The 23,497-nt window shown below is 36.9% G+C and overlaps 1 protein-coding gene and 1 pseudogene across 1 annotated transcript in view; both read left to right on the plus strand.

Moving 5' to 3' along the window:
* Nucleotides 1–23,497, plus strand: part of LOC101971054 (cytochrome P450 2C9) — a 35,095-nt gene that overhangs the window by 9,003 nt on the left and 2,595 nt on the right. Inside the window, exons 5-8 of the mRNA XM_005333700.5 lie at nt 11,077–11,253; nt 15,712–15,853; nt 17,839–18,026; nt 22,709–22,850. Coding sequence (XP_005333757.1) covers nt 11,077–11,253; nt 15,712–15,853; nt 17,839–18,026; nt 22,709–22,850 — 649 coding nt within the window. The remainder of the gene's footprint in view (nt 1–11,076; nt 11,254–15,711; nt 15,854–17,838; nt 18,027–22,708; nt 22,851–23,497) is intronic.
* LOC144374983 (OTU domain-containing protein 5 pseudogene) lies at nt 7–11,070 on the plus strand (annotated as a pseudogene).

Genomic DNA, 23,497 nt, shown 5'->3' on the forward strand with positions numbered 1-23,497 from the left:
GTAAGGACAAGTTACTTTATTCCTAAGAAAACACTTGTAGTTCATTTTATTTTTTTGTTTGTTTGTTTGTTTGTTTTATGGTTTTTTTCCAGATATATCCAAAATTATATATGACTGTGAGGTGAAGTTAATTGTTTTGACTCCACTGTCCTGCCTAGAGCATCATGTATGAATATCTGGGAAAGGTGCTTGAGTTCCTTATTCAACACTCAGGAAAATGAAGGTGCACATCTATGGCTTGCTTTCAAGTCTGTTAGTCCATTATCCCATGGATATCCTAGTAAATCTGAGAAGCTCTGATTCTATAAGGACTTTGATGACTGCCCAAAGGATGACCATGTCTTTCAGTGGACATCCTGGTACATTTTGAAAGTTTACATTGCTCACAAGACCTGCTCTATAATCTACACTTAGAGAGCTTTCACATACCTGGCAGGAATATCTCAACACAGGAAGAGGATATCTTTAAGGCAGGAGAATATTAGGGCCAAAGAAACTTAGAGAAATCACTGAGTTCATGGAGGGGTGTTCAGTATGGTTTGCCATCCTAGCTAAAAAGATCACTGGGTTAGGGATGACAAAATGGTTGGTTTTATGGTTTGTGAATCATAAAAACTCACAATTTCATCCTGTGCTAAATTGGCATGTCCTATACTCTACTGAATTAATATGTGAGTAGTCTTTACAAGTTGCTCAACCACTCTCATGGACAACTGAGCTTCTTAGTTTCTTTGAGCTCCTTCCATTTCTGAAACACTCATCCCGTGTCTGAGCTTTATGTTCTCCATAAGATAACCCCAAATCCCTTAATGTCGTTTGTAGCAATACAAAATGTGAATCATGTTAATACAGGTCTTCTTATATTTTTTAATTGTGGAAAAAATTATGTAGAATATCTTTTAAAAATTGCCTTTATAGAAGAGGAGTCACTTAAGAATTTAGAAAATAGTTACCATTTTTTTTTTTATTCTCTGGTCCCAAGGTTCTCTCATCAATCATTCTATAAGCGTAGAGAATTTGTTCATGATTACAATAAAAATTACAATTCAAGACAGGCTTGCAATATCAGCAACTGGGGAGGCTGAGGCAGTAGGATCCAAAATTGGAGGTAGCCTGGGCAATGCAGTGAGGCCCTAAGCAACTTAGGAAAAAAAAAAAAAAAAGAAGTCACTGCCTTTCTACCTCACCCCATTAAGGAGTCACTGAGGTGTGGAGGATGTGGAAATGGGTTGGTAGCAACAGCAACCCATGTGTCATAGCGGTCCTTCTGGGCTTCACCACCATCCCAGGGACCCCTAATGAAAGCTCCCAGTGCTCTACACTGCTGGGTGCTGGTCGTGCTGCCCTGTGCAGTGGCAGGTCCTTGGCCACAACAGGCATCACCACCTCTTTCTGGGGGCCAAGGTGGTCACGGCAGTGCTCTGGGTGACACAGTGGATGTGGGCATGGATAGCTGCTACTTTGGGCCATGCACAGCAAGCTCTGATGTCAAGCACCAGTGTTGGTGCAGTTGATGGGGCAGAACAGAGCCCAAGGAGATCGCGGAGAGCTACAACAGTGAAGGTGGATAAAGCAGCTTCAGCACCCATGGAAGCCACAGACCCTGCTACTTTTGAGCAGCAGAAGCTTTGGTTTGAAAAGGTCCCACAGGACAAGAAAGGCTTCAACATCAAGCAGATGAAGGAAGAAGGCCCTATTTCAGACTGTAGCTCACAAGCTAGGTGGAGACCAAGACTTGAAGGAAGCTGTAGACATGCACTGTGTGGACTACCTGATGAAGAATGCTAACTACTTTTCCAACTGTGTCACAGAAGACTTTATTACCTGCATCAACCGGAAGTGGAAAAATAGCTGCCTTGGCAACCACATTGTGTTGCAGGTCAGAGCAGACATGTATAACCATTGAGGGAGCTGTACAGTATAGCACAGCACCTAACCATCAAAATGAGAATGAACCCATCCACTTCAACTATCATCAGAATACCCACTGTAATTCAGTGGTGAATTCTAACGAGGCCACCATTGGGGTGGGGCCTGGCCTGCCATCATTCAAACCAGGGGCCGCAGAGAAGTCCCTGAAGAATGCTGTAAAAGCATTGGAGAGTGGAGGAATCAGGGATTGAACAGCAAATCTTAGACAACAAGAAATGGGCCACAGACTCAGAGGCCATAAATGAAGACATAGAGGAACAGGTGGCTCTGGAATTCCACCTCCATTGGCTGAGAGAGAAACAGACCCACCAGGTCTGTGGTTAAGTCAGCCCTGGAAAGCCAACAAGACCAGTAGTTTGGCCCCACCAGTGTGTGTGAAGCCATCCGTGAAAAACATGAGGATCTTCTCTCAGCATGAAGCCAGGGAGATTAAGGTTTGGCCTTGGGAATTATCTATGGCTCTCCCATGCAATAGATTACCCAATGCACATGAGCTTTATCTCCACTCTGCTAGGAAGATCCCCCGTAGTAGCTCTGGAGATGGGAGTATCCTGTTAGGAACTGAATAGCCCAGCTGTGACCTTTTTTGGTAAAGAATAATCTATGGAAGCCTTGATGTTTCTCAATATAAATAAAGTAGGCATGAGCTACATTTTGCCATAGTGTATCCATAAACTCAATCCCTCTGATCAGCTCCCTCCCCTTCCTACTTTCTGTGTTCTGTTTTTGTTTTGTTCTGTTTTATTTTGTTTTGTTTTTGTCATTCTATTTTTCTTAGCTTTTATTTCTCAGCCAGCCCATTCCACCAAGGAGACCCCCATTTCCATTACCTGCACAGCATGCAGGTGAGAACTTCCCATGGTGTGGAACTGAAAGGTAACTAGTGAGAGTTTGGCCCTCTCTTGCAGAAAAAGCACCCTTGTGGGTATTATGGATTATCATATTGTGGATTCGTATAAGGAGAGAGGAGAGGGGAAAGTTTTTATCATGGGACGTTAAACACGGAGAACTCTTTTTCTTCAGAGAAAAAAATCTGTTTTGCAATTCTGAAGACAATAATAAAACAAAAGGGAAAAGATATTTTTAAAAAAGTCCATACGCCAGCCCGCAGACATGGAGAAATCTGTCCATAGAAGAAATGGGCCACAGACTCAGAAGCCATGAATGAGACAGGCAGGTGGACCAGCTGCTGCACCAGCCCTGGAAAGGGAGCCAGACACCTAACCGCAGCGGTGGCATCGGCAGCGGCCATGGCTGCTGCAGCTCTTGGCTTGGTGGCACCTGGGGCCAACGTGGTCGTTCTGGCAGGTGGGTACCAGCCAGGACTACCAATATTCTAACTTCAGATGGACAAACATGGAAAGCACTCAAGACAGGCCAGCGCGCAGGGTGGGAACCAGAGCTGCAGGCGAGATTTCGGGACACATGGAAGTATGGGCTCAGGACAGGCGGCAGCGACGTTGCAAATTTTTTTCTGCACCGGCTTCTTCCAAGCCCCGCCTCCCGCAGGCTAGGAAGGCTTTCTCAGGCTTTCTCTCAGTGCCTCCCACCATGGCTGGGGGTGCCTTCCAGGCCTGCCCTCCAGCTTTGCCAAGCCTGCGTGTTGCATGCTGCTCCTCAAAGAGGAAAGTCCAGCTACAAAATGTTCTTTCATTTTTCCAAAGAAATGCTCGCTAACCAAAAAAGTTATTTTACAAATTCCAAGCCAACAAATTCCTGTGTCTTTAATAGCAGCCTTGTGTTTAACTCCCCCCCCCCACCCATGCTGAGTTACATAAACTAATCCTAATCCCAATAACAGGTTTGTCCAAGGAACTTCATTTCCTATTCTCTGTATAACTACACTACTAAGGAAGAGTTGTAAAAACTTTTTCTAACAATAATAATTCTAAAAAGCTTCTTGATTATTATTTTTTTCTTCACGGATGTTATTGGGAATAAATCTGACAATTATGAAAATAAAATGCTGACATCTGCAATATCTGAAATATCTTATATGTTTTGGTAATTACCAGATTTTTAAATCTTCTGATTTCTACACATACGCACAAGATTTCTATTCTAACTGCGTTACATAATGACAAAGTTTACATAAATAAAAAGTGCACTCATAATATTTGAAGTAAAATAAAAATTGATCAAAATACTTTTAAATCACGTGATTTAATAAGATTCAATTTAAAGTGGGTAATTAAACAAAAAAAAAAACAATGTCTTCATTCTTAATACATATTTTTTCCAGCTGGTTAAATAATCTACATAATTTTTAATTTATAGGATAATTAACATTGTGTCTATTTGCTTCTCACAGTTTTTCTTCAACAGGAAATATAACTCATATTATTATGTACATTTACCCAATGCCCCGCCTTTTACAGTTAAAGATAAAGGCGAGGATAATTTAATTCATTATATAAATGCCTATTTCAAGAGATATTTATTGTCTAATAAGGTTAAGATGCTAACATTAAGTAATCTTAACTCCTATTGTTTATGTTTTCATAAAATGGTAAACATATATAATTCTTAGTACAAAGGTGTCCAAAAACTCTGGCTACATTTCCATTAAAATATTTCTTCTTATTAAAAAACAATAATTTATCTAGATTCAAAGATTTACAATTGTTTCAAAATATGTCCAAAAAGAAGAATCCTAGAGGAAAGAAAGAAATGTTTCTACAGAGAGGAAAGAAAAATTAGAGAGTCCTAAAAGAAGACAGAAAATATTTCTGGGTAAAAAGGTCTTTATGTATTAAAGGCTTTAATAATAGAAAGATAGAGAAGTTACATACAGAAAGATCTAAATAGGTGATATTTGAATTGATGGAAAAGTTTATATATAACTAACTTGGTTAGAAGTACATGAGACAATCAAAGTTATTTAAGCCTTTTTCCTAAGATCAAATATTACCATGCTAATGTAAATCAAAATACAAATTAATCTCTTATGCCTGGAAAATTTTATTATTTAAAAAAGAGCTAATTTGGGGCTGGGGTTGTGGCTCAATGGTAAAGTATTTGCCAAGCATGTGCAAGGCCCTGGGTTCGATCCTCAGCACCACATATAAATAAAGAAAATAAACATATTGTGTCCAACTACAACTAAAAAATAAACATTTTTTAAAAATTGTGAAAAAGCGCTAATTTTTAAGAAATTAAGATTCATACATTTTTGATTGAATGGTAAATATTTTCAAATACCATCTTGAGTTCCAAGTTTCAAATTTCTCTTTGAAAGCTAAATTTAATTGATTTAAAAGCATCAGGATAATTATTATAATTATTCTAATTCTTATATATCAATTGTATTGTTAGACCAGGATGCAAGAAAAGACCACTGACTCCAATTAAAATCAAATTAAAGCAAGCTTATTATTTCGACCGGCCGGGCTGCCTTGTCCATCAAAATCGTGGGAGCCAAGGACAGCCGCGAGGCTTCTTTGCGGCCCAGTTTTATAGCCCAAAAAGTTACACAAAGGGGGGTTACAGATAACAACACTCTGAGGAGCATAACACAAGTTTACATTTTTGCTGGCCCCGGCATCAGAATTTATGGAGATCTTGGAGACTCAGAGAGGGTCATTATCTGGCCAGGGAAGGCCAGAATTTATGAGGCATCACTAAGTTTAGGAAAGGGTTGTTATCTGGTCAGGGAAAATTGGACATGGGTGAGTTCAGGGCACTGGCAGGCATTCCAAGTAGGTTCAGAATTTGCGGTAATTTATAGTAAAGCCAAAATTATCTTTTCATGGTTTTGTGGCGAGATTCCCCATTTTAAGAAAAGATCAGGTTGGGTCTATCAGTATCTCTGTTTCCTAAATATACAAATCCTTAAAGTATAGGTTTAAGAGACGACTAAAGTTTTTATAATGGTCTCTTCCAACTCATAAAATAATAACAAAATAATTAAAAATCTAATCAAATGATTTATTCTTCTATGATTATATAATATATAGCTTATTATATGTTAGTCTCTACACTAGGAAATAAACTTATCTCTATTTTTAAAAGATAATTGAGAGACACTAACTTATTTAAAGGGTAACATTATAAAATATAAAAATGTTTTAAGACCTTGTCTCAAGAAGGGATTAGAGGTTCTCTGAATTTGTCTATTTCATATTCTAGATATAACATTAAAATGTGTCAACTACTTTATATTGACCCAAAGGATTATATACCAAAGTTTATAGACTGAAATTTATATGAAAAACTGAGATTAATTTCAAGATTAAAACACCTTACCTAAGTTCTGCCAAGAGACCCATTGTTACAAAAATTAAGAAGGTACATAAAAAAATCTCACAAAATTCTACTGTCCGTAGAGAACTACAGTTAATATTTAGTACTTAGCCTTCTAAACTCTTCTCTATACATATAGATATACATATTTTATATAAATATAGGCTCATTTTAATATTTTCAAAACTTATAAAATCATTTTAAACTATACATAGTAATGCTTTTTAACAATGTGAATTCAATGTCAAATTTCTATCATATAGTTTCTTTATCCAAAATCTTATGTTAAACACTTGAGTTAATCTTACTACCTTAAAATCAAAATTATTAAAAATATTCCTACAGCTATATCTTTATGCATAACGATTGTTTTAGCATAAGTCCCTTGAGATGTCATTGCTGGGTCAATGCCATATTAGTGTCTAAATTTTACTAAATAATTTATTAAATCACTGTCTTAAACAATACTGCTGTTTCACTTCTACTCATCAATATTTAAAGTACTGATTCCCCATACTTAGATCAACATTAGATTTTACTATAACAATTTTTTTTCCTAAATTGGTAAGTAAAAGTGTATTCATTGTTCTATTTCATTTTTTATTATTAGTGATAAATAAAAAAAATTCCTATGCTCACTAAACATATGTATTTTTTATTCCAAGAAGATGTCTATTTATGCCTTTTATACCTTTATAGAGGCCACCTCTCATGAGTTAAAACTCTGCTTCTCACATAATTCCAAGTTCAGATACCCATCCATGTTCATTTAAAGTTAGGTTGGTTCATAGGACTATACTAGGTCACTATCTACAATTAAGACTAATGATACTCTTATATCCATTTTTTTCTTCAATTTTAAATTTAAAAAGGGGGAAAACAGAATCCTACATGTCCCTGCTAAATTTCACAAAGTTATTTTAAAAATTACTTTATATTGTGATACTAAAAGTCTTACTACTGCTGAGCAACACATGGAACAATGGGATAATTCAGATTTCAAAGGGTAGACTCTAAACCAGCCATCTTGGAAATGGCCAAAAAACTTTATACAAGAAGGTAAATCTTCAACCACAGTGTTTATAGCTATGTAGACCTTGTGAGCTATCACAAAAGTGAAATCTATAGAGACTTCTATAGACCTTTTCCTCAAGTCCACCTCTAATGTCCCTTACAATGTAGACAGGATAATCCATCCTAGTATTTATTAATGATACTCATAGATGGGTGGTCTTACATATATATACTTATATTACACCCATCCATGTGACTAGATTTAATCATACTGGCTACAGTAGGAACCTAACTATATGTTGGTCCCATAATTAACATATTGGCTATTTAATGGTATCTTTTGAGGAAAGAACAACATAGGAGGGACCTAGACAAACCATTCATACTGGTCCTTAGAACTTAATATTGTATTTATAAGTCTGGATGGTTGTTAAAATAGAATGATTGTTGGGCTGAGGTTGTGGCTTAGTGGTAGAGTACTTGCCTAATGTGGGTGAGGCACTGGGTTTGATCTTCAGCACCACATAAAAATAAATAAATAAAAATAAAGGCATTGTATCCACCTACAACTAAAAAGAAAAATAGAATGATTATTGAAATAGAATTTTCTCATAACAAGCCAGTTATTTCCACAGAATATCTACAAATATTTTACTGCCCCAATCATTTGAAAATAGAATTTGGCATCTCTCCTAAACTAATATGATATACAAATGCTTTGCCAGTGCAACATAAAATCTTTAATAGTGATAAATAAGTTTTGCGTTAACCTTCAAAAATTGATAAAAGGCAATCATCAAGATGCCACTTCCTATAAAAAGTCTAAAGCCAAGAAGGCTTAACATGGAAATACTGCCATTAAATGTGTTTCACTTCTACTTCTTAAATTTGCAAACAACCATATTTAATTTGGTAAAATATCTAAGAAGCTATAAATGTAATTGAGTTATCTAAAACAATTTTCAAAATATAAAAATAAGGTTAGATATACTATTATTTTGATTCTTTAAAAATCTATATGATTTAGATTATTCCCTATTGTTTGGGTATTATTTACAGCCATATAATCAAGGCCAAATTAAAGCCTGGCAAACCAATTGATGTTATACTAGAGAGATCAATAATTTGCATTTGGATTTATAATAGTCATTTCTTATTTGGTGAAAATTTGGGTCCTATATATCTTAGTGTATTCTTTCAGGCTTATATCTGTCTTCATATTCACTATATTTATGGACATAATTCATTCTCTCATGATTTATGACCCCTGAAAATTTCATTGATAATATTCTAACCTTCAGGGAAGATGATATTTAAAAAGATCTCTGGCTTTTAATTACTGCCTCATTTTCTCCATCTTACAAATGACCCCATATCTAACTTTATAGGCAGGAACCAAAAAGAGGGTTCCTGCTGTGGCCCATGAGCCTATATTTAATCCTCTTATGTTTTAATTATTGGATATATAGAAATAAAAAATGGATAATAGATATCCTGTAAATTGTAAAAAATGTTATCTAACTAAGCTCAAGATATTTCTAAAGTCCTATGCAATCAGGTAAGTATTAATAAGAGTTTACAACTAAATTGATTGTTCTAAAAGCTATTATAGATATCAATAATAAGCTTTCTACTCTCAAATTCAAACTAGTGCTTAAATGCCATGCTAAATATAAATAAGCCTGTATTATTACAGTCAAAATTTTATGTTTCCCAATGAAATTTGGAAAAAATTATAAATTATCTGATGGATATTTGGCATAACAATAATAATAGCTTAAAACCTCATGGTTATACATCAGAGCATCCAGTATACTTAAAAAAGAAGGATCAATCTCATGGGCCCTGCATCTCTAGCTGATCAAATACTTTATAAATTAAATGGCTACCATCTTGGAAACATGTTAAACCATTCTTCATGGTATACTATTGGAATAATATGTTTGCTACTAATTCTCTTTTCTGTTGTGATAATAGGTTGTTGCACCCTCAGTACAAGAACCCAGGAACTTGAAATAAAGCTCATCATTTACATTTGCAAAATAAAAAGGGGGAATATGTGGAAATCCATCTGTGAAGTATTTGAGGATCTTCTCCCAGCATGAAGCCAGGGAGATTTAGATTTGGGAACTATCTCTCCCATAGAACTAGATTGCCCAATGCACATGACCTTTATCACTTTTATCTCTGCTCTGCTAGGAAAGTTCCCCCATAGGAGCTCTAGAGATGGTTGTAACCTGTTAGAAATGGAGCAGCCCACCTTTAACCTTTATTGGTAAAGAACATTCTATGGAAGGCCTTTAATGTTTCTCAATATAAGTAAAGCAGGCGCGGGGTTCATTTTGCCATGGTCTATAAGCTCAATCCATCTGATCAACTTGCCCATCCTGCCCGTACTTTTGAAACTACTTTCTGTGTTCTGTGGGGGTTTTTTCGTTGTTCTATTTTTCTTAGCTTTTATTTCTCAGCCAGCCCATTTCATTGAGGGGAACCCCATTTCCACTGCCTATGCTGGATGTGGGCAAGACCAGTGGCCTCCAGTAGCTGGAAGGAATAGACCAATTGATCCTTGAGGCAGTATAGTTCATCCTCATCACCCGAGTACCTTGAGCTGCATACCAAGCTGAGTATCAAGACCCGTTTTCCCAGGCATATCTTAGCTCTTTCCAAACCTCCTTCACCCAGTACACCAGGTACAAACAGTTCTTGGCAGGGGCCCAATGGGCCACCTCTCCCCATGTGTCCCTCTACCATGCTCTGGAGTGCCAAGCCCTCATTCAGTAATGGTCCTTCTCTGCCTTCTGTTTGAATGACTGGGATGACAGTGAGATCCTAGTGTGGGGGCTAGGGTTGTTCTAATGAGAATACCGAGAAAGTATAAAGAAAAGTGAAGGGCACAGAGACACACTCAGAGACAAGAGTTGATGGAAACCTAGTGAGTGTATACCATCTCCCAATTCCCTACTCTACCTTTGGTGCTGTCCCACCTCTTTGGCTTTCTTCCTTCTTGCCCCCCTTTCCTTTCTTCCCTCTCCACTCTTTTCCCTCTTCCTCACTTTCCTCCCTCGGTTGCTGCCACCACCATCTGTCTTCACCAGCTGACATGCCCTTTAGTGCCTGCCACAGTACCATGCCTGCATTCCACAGGGGACTTGGGCAAGGAACCCGAAGGTAGGTGAGAACTGACCATCTGGAGGCCAGGCAGCCCCAGAGGAGAGAGACACTGCCTGCCCTTCTTTCCTTCTAGATCAGATAAGCTTCTTGTTTCTTCCTCCACAGTGATGCCAGGGAGGTGGGTGGAAGAAGTGGGAAATTTCCCTTCCCAGAATCCCAAGAATTTCTGAGCTTTCCATGATGCTTTTTTTTCATGGATAAAGTATACTTTTATCTTATAAAATCAACCAATCAAAAATGACAACAGCATTGGCTCTGGGAAGGTGGCATCTCTCTGGTTTGGTAGCAGTTCCCTGACCAAGGAACATGAAAGAGGAACAAAGATATGTTTCCATGGTCTTCTGGCCTCCAACTCCACAGAGGAGGGCAGAGAACCTAGAGTGTGAACAAGGTGGTGGGTGGTGGTTGGGTGGAATATGCCAGGTGCCAAACTAGCTTTGGACGATGAGACCCAACTCTGCTGCTCTACTCTGGCTTCCACCACCACTACTAGACTCTGGAATCTTAAGATAGGAAGCATCTGCAGCTGCTACCCAGGATTTGAGTGTAGAAAGTTGGAGCAACCTCAGCAGATGGGGCACCAATTCTTGGCAAAAGCCGAAATAAATAAATAAATAAATAGACATAATTTTTATTTCTTACCAGGGCTTGTTACATGGTGCATGCATGTTCCTTCACTATTGTTTTTAAGTATTTTGTTGTTTTCTCTTACAGATCTACAATACTTTCCCTGCTCTCATCAATTGTCTTCCAGGGAGTCACAACATTCTTTTTAAAAATGTAAAATATATGCAAAATTATCTTTTGGAGAAAGTAAAAGAACATGAAGAATCACTTGATGTTAACAATCCTCGAGACTTCATTGATTATTTCCTGATAAAAATGAAGACGGTAAAGTGTGAACCTCAGCTCAGTTGTTTCATTGCTTGAGCATGTTGTGGGTCTTTAAACAGTTGTGTATTTTCCAGGGATGCTGAAAAGTTCAGGACAATATGATTAACAAGTAGTTTTTTCATAGATATGCATGAATCTCCATGAGGTATCATGGAAAACATAAAATTTCTCTCTCTCTCTCTCTCTCTCTCTCTCTCTCTCTCTCTCTCTCTCTCTCTCTCTCTCTTTCTCTCTCTCTCTCTCTCTCTCTCTCTCTCCCAGGGAGGGATTACCCAGGGATGCTTAACCACTGAGCCATATCCCAGTTTTTTTTTGTTGTTGTTTTTTGTTGCTGTTGCTTGTTTGTTTTGTTTTTGAGACAGAGTTTCTCTAAGTTGCTTAGGGCCTAAGTTGTTAGCTTTAAACTTGTAATCCTCCTGAGTCATTAGGATTACAGGCATGTACCACCATGTGGCTAAATTGAATTTCTTGAACATATTATTTAGATAAAAATAATTTAGCCAAGGATAAATTGACTGCAAACATAATTCTTTCAAGAGTTAACCCATAGAACATCTGTTAGACTGACTCAATAACAAGAAGAGAGGATACCAATAGCAAATGCAGAAATCAAAGTATGAACATAGCTATAGAGATATAGAGACACAATAATACCCAACCAAGTTAGAATGCACAAAATATGGCTGGGCACGGAGGTGCATGCCTATAATCTGGAGGCTGAGGGAAGAGGATCAGGAATTCAAAGCCAGCCTCAGCAAAAATGAGGCAGTAAGCAATCAGTGAGACCCTTTCTCTAAATAAAATACAAAATAGAACTGGGGATGTGGCTCAGTGGTCAAGTGCCCCTAAGTTCAATCCTGGTACCAAAAACAAAACATAAAACAACATGTCATTACATGAAGATAGAGCTCATCCTGCACATGGTGTTTGGGAGCTTGGGAATGAATAGCTTATCTTAGATGGACTACCTGCATGTTCTTCATATTGAAATAGATCTTAACATATTTGCAGTGATGGACAGAAGAGTGACTCTCAGATAGGTAGGATCATATCAATAGTTGTGTGTAATGAGAAAGAGTAGACTGATAGAATTCACCAGTATACTCATATGGTCCCACATCTTTCTTGATTGTGAATTCAATATCTTTACTTCTTGTGATTGTCACTTTTTCTATCTTGACCTTGAATCAACTTTGGTAATTTGTGTTTCCTGGTGCTTTTCCATGTATCCAGATTTTCTCAGTTGTTGTTGCACAGTATTTTATGGTAATCTCACTTCACCTTTTTTATTTCTGCAAAATCCCAGTTATCATTTCTGCATTTAGTCATTGGTATCTTCTCTTTTTTTGTTCTTGGTCAGTTGGGCTAATAAGTTTGTTTACAGTTTCTGAGAAGGGATATTTAGTTCCAGTGATTGTTCAGCTCTTTTTTTTTTTCATGTCTTCATTTAGCCTGCACTTATCTTCCTAGTCCAAGGTTGATTGGACTTCAATGTTTTCTGAAAAAAAAAAACACATTTTACTTTTATTGAAGATTATTGGGATATGATGACTCACTTCTCTTGCTGACTTCAATGTTCTTTGATTTTGGTTTTCAACAATTTAAATAAATATGCCTCAGAACTAATCTCTTTGCTTTTATATCCTTTGTGGAGTTTATTGGGCTTCCTGCCTGTATAGATGCATCACTTTCTTTAAGTTTGAAAGATGGTGGTCATTATGTTTTTTACTGTTTTCTGTCTCTTTTCTCTGTCTTCTCAGTATGGGTTTCCCATAATTTGAAATATGCTGCAGTGGGTGGAATTCCACTGGTCTGGTTCTATTCATTATTGTTTCCTTTTCTTTATTTCTTCAAACGACGTAATTTATGTTGTCTTGTCTTCATATTTCCTACTGATTTTTCCACTTCTTCAAATCTGCAGTTGAACATGTCTGATAAATTTTTTGCCTATTGCATTTTTAGTTCCAGAATGTCTATCATTTCCCTTTTATCATTAGTTTCTCTTCATTGATATTCTGAGCCTTTCATACATATATTCTCTCTCTCTTTTTTTTTACTTCTTTGTACATGGTTTTCTTAAGATCTATAAGGATATGTGAGATATTTGACATAAAAATATTTTCTAGTGAGTCCAACATGTGCATGGGTGGTTACCACCAAATTCATTTTTAAATTATTAATAAGCCATATTTTTTTCATTTTATAGTGTGTAATTTATTGTTGATTACTGGCCTTTACTATATTGTAGTCAGTTAACTCAGGAAATAAGACCTTTCTTCCTGTACAGCAATTACTATTGTTACATGATGAAGGCTGCAGTAAGTCATTTACTTGGTGATTTTTCCAAGTAATTTTTGCAAAGTCTACATTTCATGTCAAGTGTGACCACATGACTTTTCAGTTGTATCTGATAAAGGTAAATTAGACTGACAGAGAAATCTTTAAGTTGCTGGTACCAATAAGAAGACAAAAGAAACAAAGTTAATCTGTTTATTTAAATTTCTTATTTAATGCCACTGAAATAGTGACTTGAGCCAAAAGGATTGAAGCAATGGCCAGGCACTGTGCTAGACCATCAGTAACCTAAAGATTCAGCACCAATTTTTGAATGAACGTATTTCTATTTTCAGTTAGGGGCAAGCAAGCTGCATAGCAACATAATACGTATACATTTTCTCCAAATTGTCTGCCCCGGTACTGGATGTAGAGAGTGTCAGCTTCTATGAGATACAAATCTAGTATAATTTTTCATGCACTTATTTGATGCTGCAGGTCTTTGCATTTCCACCTTCCCCCCCCCAAAACTTTCTTTAAGTGTATTAAAAGAGGATGACAGTTACTTTGGTAGAAGTACCAATTCCCATTTGTGACCATGTTTGTGGCATCACTAGAGTAATGACACCTTAGCAATATTAACATTTTAATCTCTGGCATGGAACATGTGCCCATTTATTTTTTCTTTAGTTTCTTTCAATATAGATTACATCATCCTAATTAATAATGATAGACTATTGGCCTGTTGCAAGTAAATCTGCAAATTCACTTCAGAAGATGAAAATATTAATATTGACTTAATAATGCAGTGCTTTAGAGTAATTTTACTTTTAAGACTTACTTAAATAACTAATTCGACAAGGTCAAAAAAACAACATGAACTTAGTATTTCCAAGGCAAATACTGTCTTCCCTTAGCCAGGACATGTGTTGAGAAGGATTACCTTAGTTCGACAGTGTTGATTACAAAATGTCAGGCATAACACAGGTAATGTGAAGGTTATGAATGTACCATGCTTGCCCTGGAATTAACAAATAACATAATACTAAATTAATGATACCCTGTGTGCAATATTTAAACACCTACATTGTCAATTCAATTTCATGTGTTTTCAATCATAAACTTTCTCTGTGGCATCTCATCACCCCTACTCTTTGGTTTATCGTATTTGATTAGTTATAGTCTCAACTTCTTGTCTTCCTGAGTTATGTCTTTTCATTTTATACATTTCTATTTATTCCTGTTTCATTCCTTAGACCATAGTTTCTGTTGCCCTGCCTCTGGATTACAATAGTGCTGGCTCATCCTGTCTTGGTGAACCCATTTCTTTTTCCTTAAAATAACTACTTAAAATTGCTGCAATGTGGGGCTGGGGTTGTGGCTCAGCGGTAGTGCACTTGCCTAGCACGTGTGAGGCACTGGGTTTGAGTCTCAGCACCACCTACAAATAAATAAAATAAAGGCCCATCAACAACTTAAAAAAATACTTTAAAAATTGCTGCAATGTTTGCTCTTTCACAATTTCAATTCTTTGGAAATTTGGGGCACTATTGGCTCCATGTCAATTAATGTCAATTTTCACAGAGGAGAAGAATTGCAAACTTCTGTTCAGGCTTATAACATTTATCATGGTTTAGTTCACCTTCACCTTTTCTCTTAATAAAAATTTAAAAAAATGTAGTTAATAATTTTCTCAAGTAATAGAGGTTTATTTACCTCAAATGCAAGGAAAGTCATGGTTGGTCAGAGTAATATTGGAGCTTCAGGATATTAAGGGCCTTCCATTCTTTACGCCATATCTATGATAGAGGATTTTACTTTTATGATAAAACCCTGGTGTCCCAAGGTGAGAGCCTACCTTCACTTTCATCTCTCTTTTTTAAGAAGAAGAAAATAGAAGGAAAGACATACACAGCCTTCTGTTTCTGTCATTTTGGGAAAGACACATGCTACATAACTAACTGCAGAGTCTCATGAATGGCAATGTTAGGCAAACACAAAACCAGGTATAGGAAGTGAAGTTTAGATCAAGTAGTTTAGTCTCTACCACACCAAACATTAGTTTCTTGTTATACTACCCTTTCCAGCGTCTGTGCTAGCCAGCTTTAAAACATTCTGAATTATTTTATATTCACTATAATTGCATCTGCTAGCATTTGATGGATATCCAATCATTCCTAGGAAAAGGACAATCAAAAGTTGGCGTTTACTTATGAAAACTTGGTCATCACTGCATTTGATTTGTGGATTGCTAGTTCAGAGACAACAAGCATAACACTGAAATATGCTCTCCTGCTCCTGCTGAAGTACCCACAGGTCACAGGTATGAACACAGATGATGAGCAAGTGAACTTAGATGTTGGGAAGGTGCTGCTTGGCCCTCGCTTGTTTGTTAACTTAGAGAAGCAAGCTTCACTGTTTGTCTCCCGTGCCACCAGTTGTAATCCAGAGGAGGACTGAGAGAAGTGAAGACAGATGACAGTGAAAAGGCAAGCCCTTTAAAGTGGGTGGAGGGGAGAAGAAGGAGCAGTCAGCAGACCTCACCAAATTTCTGGAACACAGAGATAGTTGCAGAACGGTGATTAGCTCTACAGGAGGGATGATTTTGTAATAGAACTATTCAAAGATTTTACTTACAAAAAGAAAAGCAAGGTCTGTTCTTACAACCCCCACATGGAAGCTTGTGTGGGAAAACACAAATGCCAATGAAGGGGGAGAATGAGGTTGAAGAAGAAGCCGTTCTGCCTAGGATCCTTCCAGACCTCCCCTTATCAGGTGACTGATTTTTTTTTCTCTCAGAAACAGAAAGTCTTTTGAGACAAATGGAGCCTAAAAATCCATTAGCTGAAGGACCTTACATAGTGACACAGAAAGATTTGTGTGTGATGCTGACAAAGGAAGGTTTGGTCCTTCACTGACTGGAGAATCTGAACTCTTTTTCTCCTTCCTGCTTCCAGAAAGTAAGATGTACCCTCCAGAGAAGGAAGAACTGTGGGATAAAGACCTCCGTATTCAGTCATTTTATTTAAAAAAAAAAAATTCTCTCTGAGCTTCCTTCACAGTGAATGAAATAAAAGCATCCACCCAAGATAGAGGGTCAGGGAATTTCAGAGAAATCTGCTATGCCATATGTGCAGGACCAGAATAGCACACCAGAGTTCTCGGGAGTAACTAATATCTTGTTATTTAATAGAAAAAGTGTATTTCAGACTTGGATACCTTTATTTTTTTTCCTTAGAAAATTACTAGAGAAGGTGCTGCATTCAAATAACTGAAACCATGTCAGGGGAAACCACGGGTTCCAGGAATGGGGAAGGGCTCCCGGAGAAGAATGAGAGCATCAGGGAGGCTGTGGGGTACCAGGCCTAGGAAGCACCCTTCAGCATGGACCAGGTGGACGATGTGGGTTTGAGAGGAGAAACCAAGAACAAAGAGATGTGACTGATAGTCTGAGGTTTCTCCAATCTGGGAGATTATTCCTGGAGCACGAATCATCTCTACCTGAGCAACTTGAATAATTCTAACCCAAAAATGGTATAGAGAAAAAGGGTGAAGATCAAAAAAGTACCAACAATGTAAAATAATCATAGTTTTTATACCACAGAACAGTATGTGGGTAACACCATAATGATATGAACAATAAATACTGGTTTATACTGCTAAAGGGAGTATGGGGAATTGTGTGTGTGTGTGTGTGTGTGTGTGTGGTGGGGGTTATGTGTGTATCTTTACCTTGATGTGTATATATACCCATTCCAGTAAATTATTCACCATTGCCCAATAATAGATAAATAAGAAACAGAGAATCATTTTTAGAGTTGTGAATATCAATTTCAGAACAAGCTGATGAACTGCTCAGTGGCTATGGTCAGGATTTGGGAGTAGGATGGGAGCACCATTGCAAATTGTTCACACACCCATAAACTACACACACACATCTATTGCTCTGTTGTAATTTATATTAAGCATCACAAATTACTTTCATATAAATTTAATATTTGTGATTTTTCTTTCAGCCAGTACTATAAATTCTTGATGTATTTGCTATTACTTTTTAATTACCTCTATTTTTACACGTTGTATAGGATGCTAATTGATAAGTCTGGTCCAATGTATTTTAAAATCCAGCTTATGAGAAAGTGGTTTGTATCTCTATCAGCACAACTATCTATGTATACATTCCACTCAGGTCATATTTATATTCATAATGCTGTTGGGACACCTTCATCTTGATCCACATAGTACTCCATTTCTTACAAATATTTTCTTTCTGCCCCAACCACTCATTTCTTATTTATGTTTTACTAGCTAAACTCCAGGAAGAAATCCAGCGTGTGATTGGCAAACACAACAGTCCCTGCATGCAGGACAGGAACCACATGCCCTACACAAACGCTGTGTTACATGAGATCCATAGATACATTAATCTCAGTCCCATTGGTATACCCCACTCAGTGACCTGTGATGTTAAATTCAGAAACTACCTCATTCCCAAGGTAAGCTTTTTCCTTCTGTGCTACACCTCGGTGCTCTCCATATTTCCAAATTCACAGAACTGAGTGCAAATCTCTAACGCACAAGATGAAACAAGTGCAAAAATCTTACTTTTGTCTGCTTAATGGACTGACTATGTGCTATTTCCAATTGGAGTATACAGCTTTCTAAATGGTGTCAGTATCTGACAGTGTGAGTCTTTCAAAAAATTCAACTTCTTTAACATTGTTTTTTTTATATTATTAAATGTTTACATTGCCAAACAAGAGTTGGAAATTCAGATTGTCAATTTCCCAAGAGACAGTTTTATCATGATAGCAGTAAGCCTATATATAAATTGGAAAATAACTGATATCTTGGATAATTCATGAATGAATATGATTATGTTCCCCTTGTATTTTTGCTTTGTTTAATTTTCTCAGTCATGTTTTACTTTTAGGGCAGTGGCTTATAAATACTTTGATAGGTTTTTCCTGTCAAATGAATATTTTTTGTTGATGTAATGCGTTTTTAAAATGATTTTGCCTTTTCTTTCTACCTGGTATAGAAATGTGTTTGATGTTATCATTATGATGTCATTATATCTAGTAACCTTGAAAAATTTACCAGTAATAACCAATGGCTTGTAAATTCACTTGGAATTTTGGTGTTTATTACGCTCTTATCTGAGTTGATTTGATTTATTTCTTGTTTCTCAGTTTTTATGTTCTTAATTTCTCTTCATTACCTTATTGCACTTGGTAGGGTTTCTGGATAACAGTAAACAGAATTAATGGCAACAGGCGTTCTTTTTTCATCTGATCTTCAGGAATGGGCAGAGTTTTAATATCCCAGCGCTGAAAATGACATTTAATTAGGTTTGGGGAGATGTTCTTTTTCAAATTATGGAATTTTACCCTCTTAATTTTAAATCAATATTGATTGTGAATGAATCTTGGGTTTGGTTGTGTGTATCCACTACACTATTGTCAGTAAATATACAAATATGAAGTATAAACCCAGAGTTATATTTGACCTGTTACATATTTATGACTTTATTTACTTTATTCTCTTATGATCCATAATTTTTCTTTTGAAAATGTTTCTTCTCAGATTTCAGATATCAAACTAATGCTGGCTGCATAAAATTGTATGATAAATGTTCCCCAAAATGGATCTGTTTCTTCCTTCTTGTGGCCTCTTTGTGTTTGAGATGCCAAATAACTTTTGGTTAAGTACCAGTTATTATATAGGGAACCATGCAGAATGTCAAGTGGTGTTTATGTTCTCCTTGAAGGATTTATTCCTCTCCCATAAGCAGTCAGAATGATGGAACACTTCCTGCCCCGATTCCTTATTGAACAGCATATGAGCATAGTCAGAATCGACTGTAGCCATTAGTGTCCCTCTCTGAGAGTCTCCTCTATCTGGAATCTTTATTTTTCATGCTGGAAATAACACCATACATGCTAGGCAAATACTCCATCCATGAGCAACATCCCCAACCCCCACATCTAAAATCTGAGACCAAATTTTGTCTTCACAACTTTATCATGCTTTCCTACACATGCTTTCTACGTTTATCCAGATATTGTACATGCTATGTTACAAGTTACTCTTTTTCTTGTCTTTCCTTTTCTTTTTTTACTTGTGGAAGAATATATCCTAATTAAATTTAAAAAGAATACAGTTAAGAATGGTGTTTGCATGGGAAAAATGCAGTGAGATCCGTTATGTTGCTATGACTAATGTTATCCTGTGGAAAAGACTGAATTGGTGACTTTAGCCGAAGATTATGGGACTTACTCTAGTGGTGAGAGATTAAGTATAGGATTTGGACCTGATTTCACTGTTTCCAGCAAAAGACACAATCAAGATAAGATGTTTATTGGTGCCAGGTGTGGTGGCTCAAATCTGTAATCCCAGTGATGGGGGAGGCTGAGACTCGAAGATTGAAAGTTCAAGGTCAACCCCAGCAATTTAGCAAGATCCTATGCAATTCAGTGAGACCCAGTCTCAAAAAAAAAAATTAAAGGGCTGGGGATTTGGCTCAGTTGTTAAATGCCCCTGGGTTCAATTCCCCCACCACCGCTACCACCACCAAAAAAAAAAAAAAAAGATGTTTATTGGTTGATATTGGAGTCAGAAGATAAAATTAGTGTAGGTTGCTTATTTTCCTGTAAATAACAAATGAGAAATAGACTGAGGAATTGGGTAGGGATTGCTGGTCTCCCTGATCTATTACATCACTTTGGGAAGCTGCTTGAGGTAGTGCTGTATCTGTTGAGTTTATACCCATTCAGCCCACTGCTTAGTGGAATATAATAAAAGACTGCTCTTTTTTGGGTCTACAGAACCCTGAAGGATGAATCCATACATGCCCATCAGCATGGAACAATCTGGTATCAATGATGCAACTCTGTGTAGGTTTCTATCCCTTTTAAAAATTAGCTACTTGTTTTCTTCTGCTATAGACTGAAATCACTGATATCAGTGGAGACAATGGTCTAAGACAGGAGTTGACAATTTTTTTTTCTATACTGGCTTAATGGTCAACATTTCAGACTCTGCAGGACATGAGAATCCTGATGCTACTTCTGAACTCTGCAGTCACAGCATGGAAGCAGTTACAAACAATCTACAAACCAACAGTCATGGCCATGTTCAAAGTTATGGAAACAAATATTAAATTCACACAAATTATACATTTCAAAAATTTTCTTTTTCACTCTCTATAAAAAAACATATGGCAGGCTGCATTAGTGAACATTGTTTTCCAAAACATATTATAAGACATCCATTTAAGAAGAACTTTCTGCAGTAATATGAAATCAATTTTGTGAATCTGTGTCCTAATGGAAGAGAGTTTGCAAAAACAAGCTCTCAAAGATTTACTCTTATTTTTGCAGATTTTTTGGTTTTAGCTCTTACATTTAGATGAAAGACCAAAGTTTTCCCTTTACCTTATATGCATGTTGGAGTACTAATCATGTTTTTTTCTTTATGAATGTCTATGTGTTTGAGTAACATTTGCTGAAAATATATCCACTTTTGTATCTTAAAGAAATTTTGCCTTTTACTACATGTTCAAAAATATTCTAAGAAATAATTTTTTAAAATTCAGTGATTAATATTTATTAGGAAATCTTGCAGTATTGAATTTTCTCCACCATTATATTTAAAAAAATAAATCTAAAAAATTCAACATGCATATTTCTATTCTAATATCTACCTACTAAACTATCTATTTACACCTTAATACTTCAATAATTTTCCTAAAACAGTAATTTTTCTCCTCTGTAAGTCATTGATTGCATCCATACTTGGAAGATATTATTTATACAATAATATTATTTAATATATAGCCTATATTTGAATTATCCCAATAATTTTCAAATATTCTTTCTAGTTTTTCTTTCTACAATTCAGTTAAAGAGTGGGCATGTAATGTAATTATGTTTTCCATTTACTCTCTTGTAATCAGGGGTAGTTCCCTTTGCGGCACTTGTTTGTTTCCTTTCATCATGTTCACCTTACTGGAGGAATCCAGGAAAACATTCCTCAGGCTGGTTTTATGTGGTTGTTTGCCAGGGATTAGATTCTCATCATGAATTTGGAAATAAAACTACATAAGTGCCAATGAAAGTCTCACTGAATCACATGGTGAAGTGGGAACACATCATGTCACTTACTCAATATAGCTTATACTACTTTCCTCAGGAAAGAAGGTGGTATCCAACAGATCTCTCCATTGCAGAGCTTCTGCTCTTATAAGTAAATGATCAACATCTTTCTCATGATCCTTTAAGACCATGAGAATATCCTACTTACAAAATCACTCACCTAATGTTGCATCTCACGACTAAACACTCAAGGTCACTCCGGGTGAACCGGGCTGCACAAAATAATCACACAGAGACAGAGAAATAACTTTTTCTTTGGGTCCTGTGACAGCTCCTCTGACCTTAAGGGTCCGTGGAAAAAGAGAGAGGAGCATGTGCTGAACTCTTTAATTGGGAAGAAGTCATTCAAATGAGGCAAGGGGTAGGATTACAAAGGAATTGGTGAGTGTAGCTCAACCCCACAGGTAATACCTACACCTGAAAAGCCACCTTGCTAGCTGAGCTGGGACAACATATAAGTCACCACAAAATGTAGTGATTGGTTAGAGCCTCATGCTTCAGGACTAGAAGGCATGGTCCTACGAAGAGAGTTCTGGACATTTCATGTGCAGATGAAGACTTTGATTAAGACAATACACATGTGACTTGTGTGAATACTGATGTGATAAAGTAGAGCAGCAGGTGGTGACAGACACCAGTGTCCTAGCTTGATGATAAGGAGAATAGATTCAGAAGTTTAGGCACCAAAAACCCAAGTACAAAATATTTTAAAAGATATTGAGAGGACTTTAGCAAGTTCACTGTCATTATCCTCAACTAAAGCCCGTTTGTTACATTTTCTCCCTCCCTCCCCTTCCCTCCTCCTCCTCCTCTTCCTCTTCCTCCTCCTCCTTCTCCTCCTCCTCCTCCTCCTCTTCCTCCTTCTCCTCTTCCTCCTCCTTCTTCTCTCTCTCTCTCTGAAAATGTAACTGTTCTTCTTGGACAGGGTTTCTATAGACAAGAATATTGAGCTCAGTGATTTCCATTATATCTTTCAGCTCCAGAACGTTTTAAAATGATGTGTCTTTGTTTGCTATTTCCAGGGCACACCCATATGGATATCACTGACATCAGTGCTCTATGACAACAAAGAATTCCCTCACCCAGAGATATTCGACCCTCACCATTTTCTGGATGAGCATGGCAAATTTAAGAAAAGTGACTACTTCATACCTTTCTCATCAGGTAAAAGAAATTCCCTCTTATATGTGTTTCAGACTTCAAGACAGGCTTTGGGGATCACTTACACCTCACACAGTATCACCACAGGTGTTGGTAGATTTGTTCTTTGTACATGATCAGGAGCACTACTTCAGTGTCCATGCACTCTCCCTGCTCGTGACACATTCCCATTGGTGGAATGGAGTAGTGGGGTTTTGAGGTGTTGACCCAGGTTTTATAAATTGAGAAATCTAAAATATATTTGATTAAACTATATCTCCAGATACATTATTGAGGTACAATAGGTCTCCTTCTATATGGTAAAACTTATTTAACTTTTCTTACCCATCATGTAAAGTCATCTCACTCCAAAATGATATAGGGTGTTTTCTGTATTTTGTTGCTCACCCTCTAAACCCTCCAATCCAGGCTCAGCTATGGAAATACAAGTTTCCACAAGCACAGAACACACATCAAATGACCTCACACCCTGTTTTGGAAGCAGATGAATGACCAATTCATTGTAACCTGTAAGATAGGGAAGCACAGATTTCTGGGGCTGGCCAGGCTTACAAGGAAAAGCTGCCTGCAAAAATAAAATGGAATAAGCAACATTCTGTTAGCTAAATGACATTGCAGTTGCCTCAGTAGGGACATATAGAATGGACAGG

The sequence above is a fragment of the Ictidomys tridecemlineatus genome, chromosome 1 (assembly GCF_052094955.1).
Source record: "Ictidomys tridecemlineatus isolate mIctTri1 chromosome 1, mIctTri1.hap1, whole genome shotgun sequence".
NCBI classification, from domain to species: domain Eukaryota; kingdom Metazoa; phylum Chordata; class Mammalia; order Rodentia; family Sciuridae; genus Ictidomys; species Ictidomys tridecemlineatus.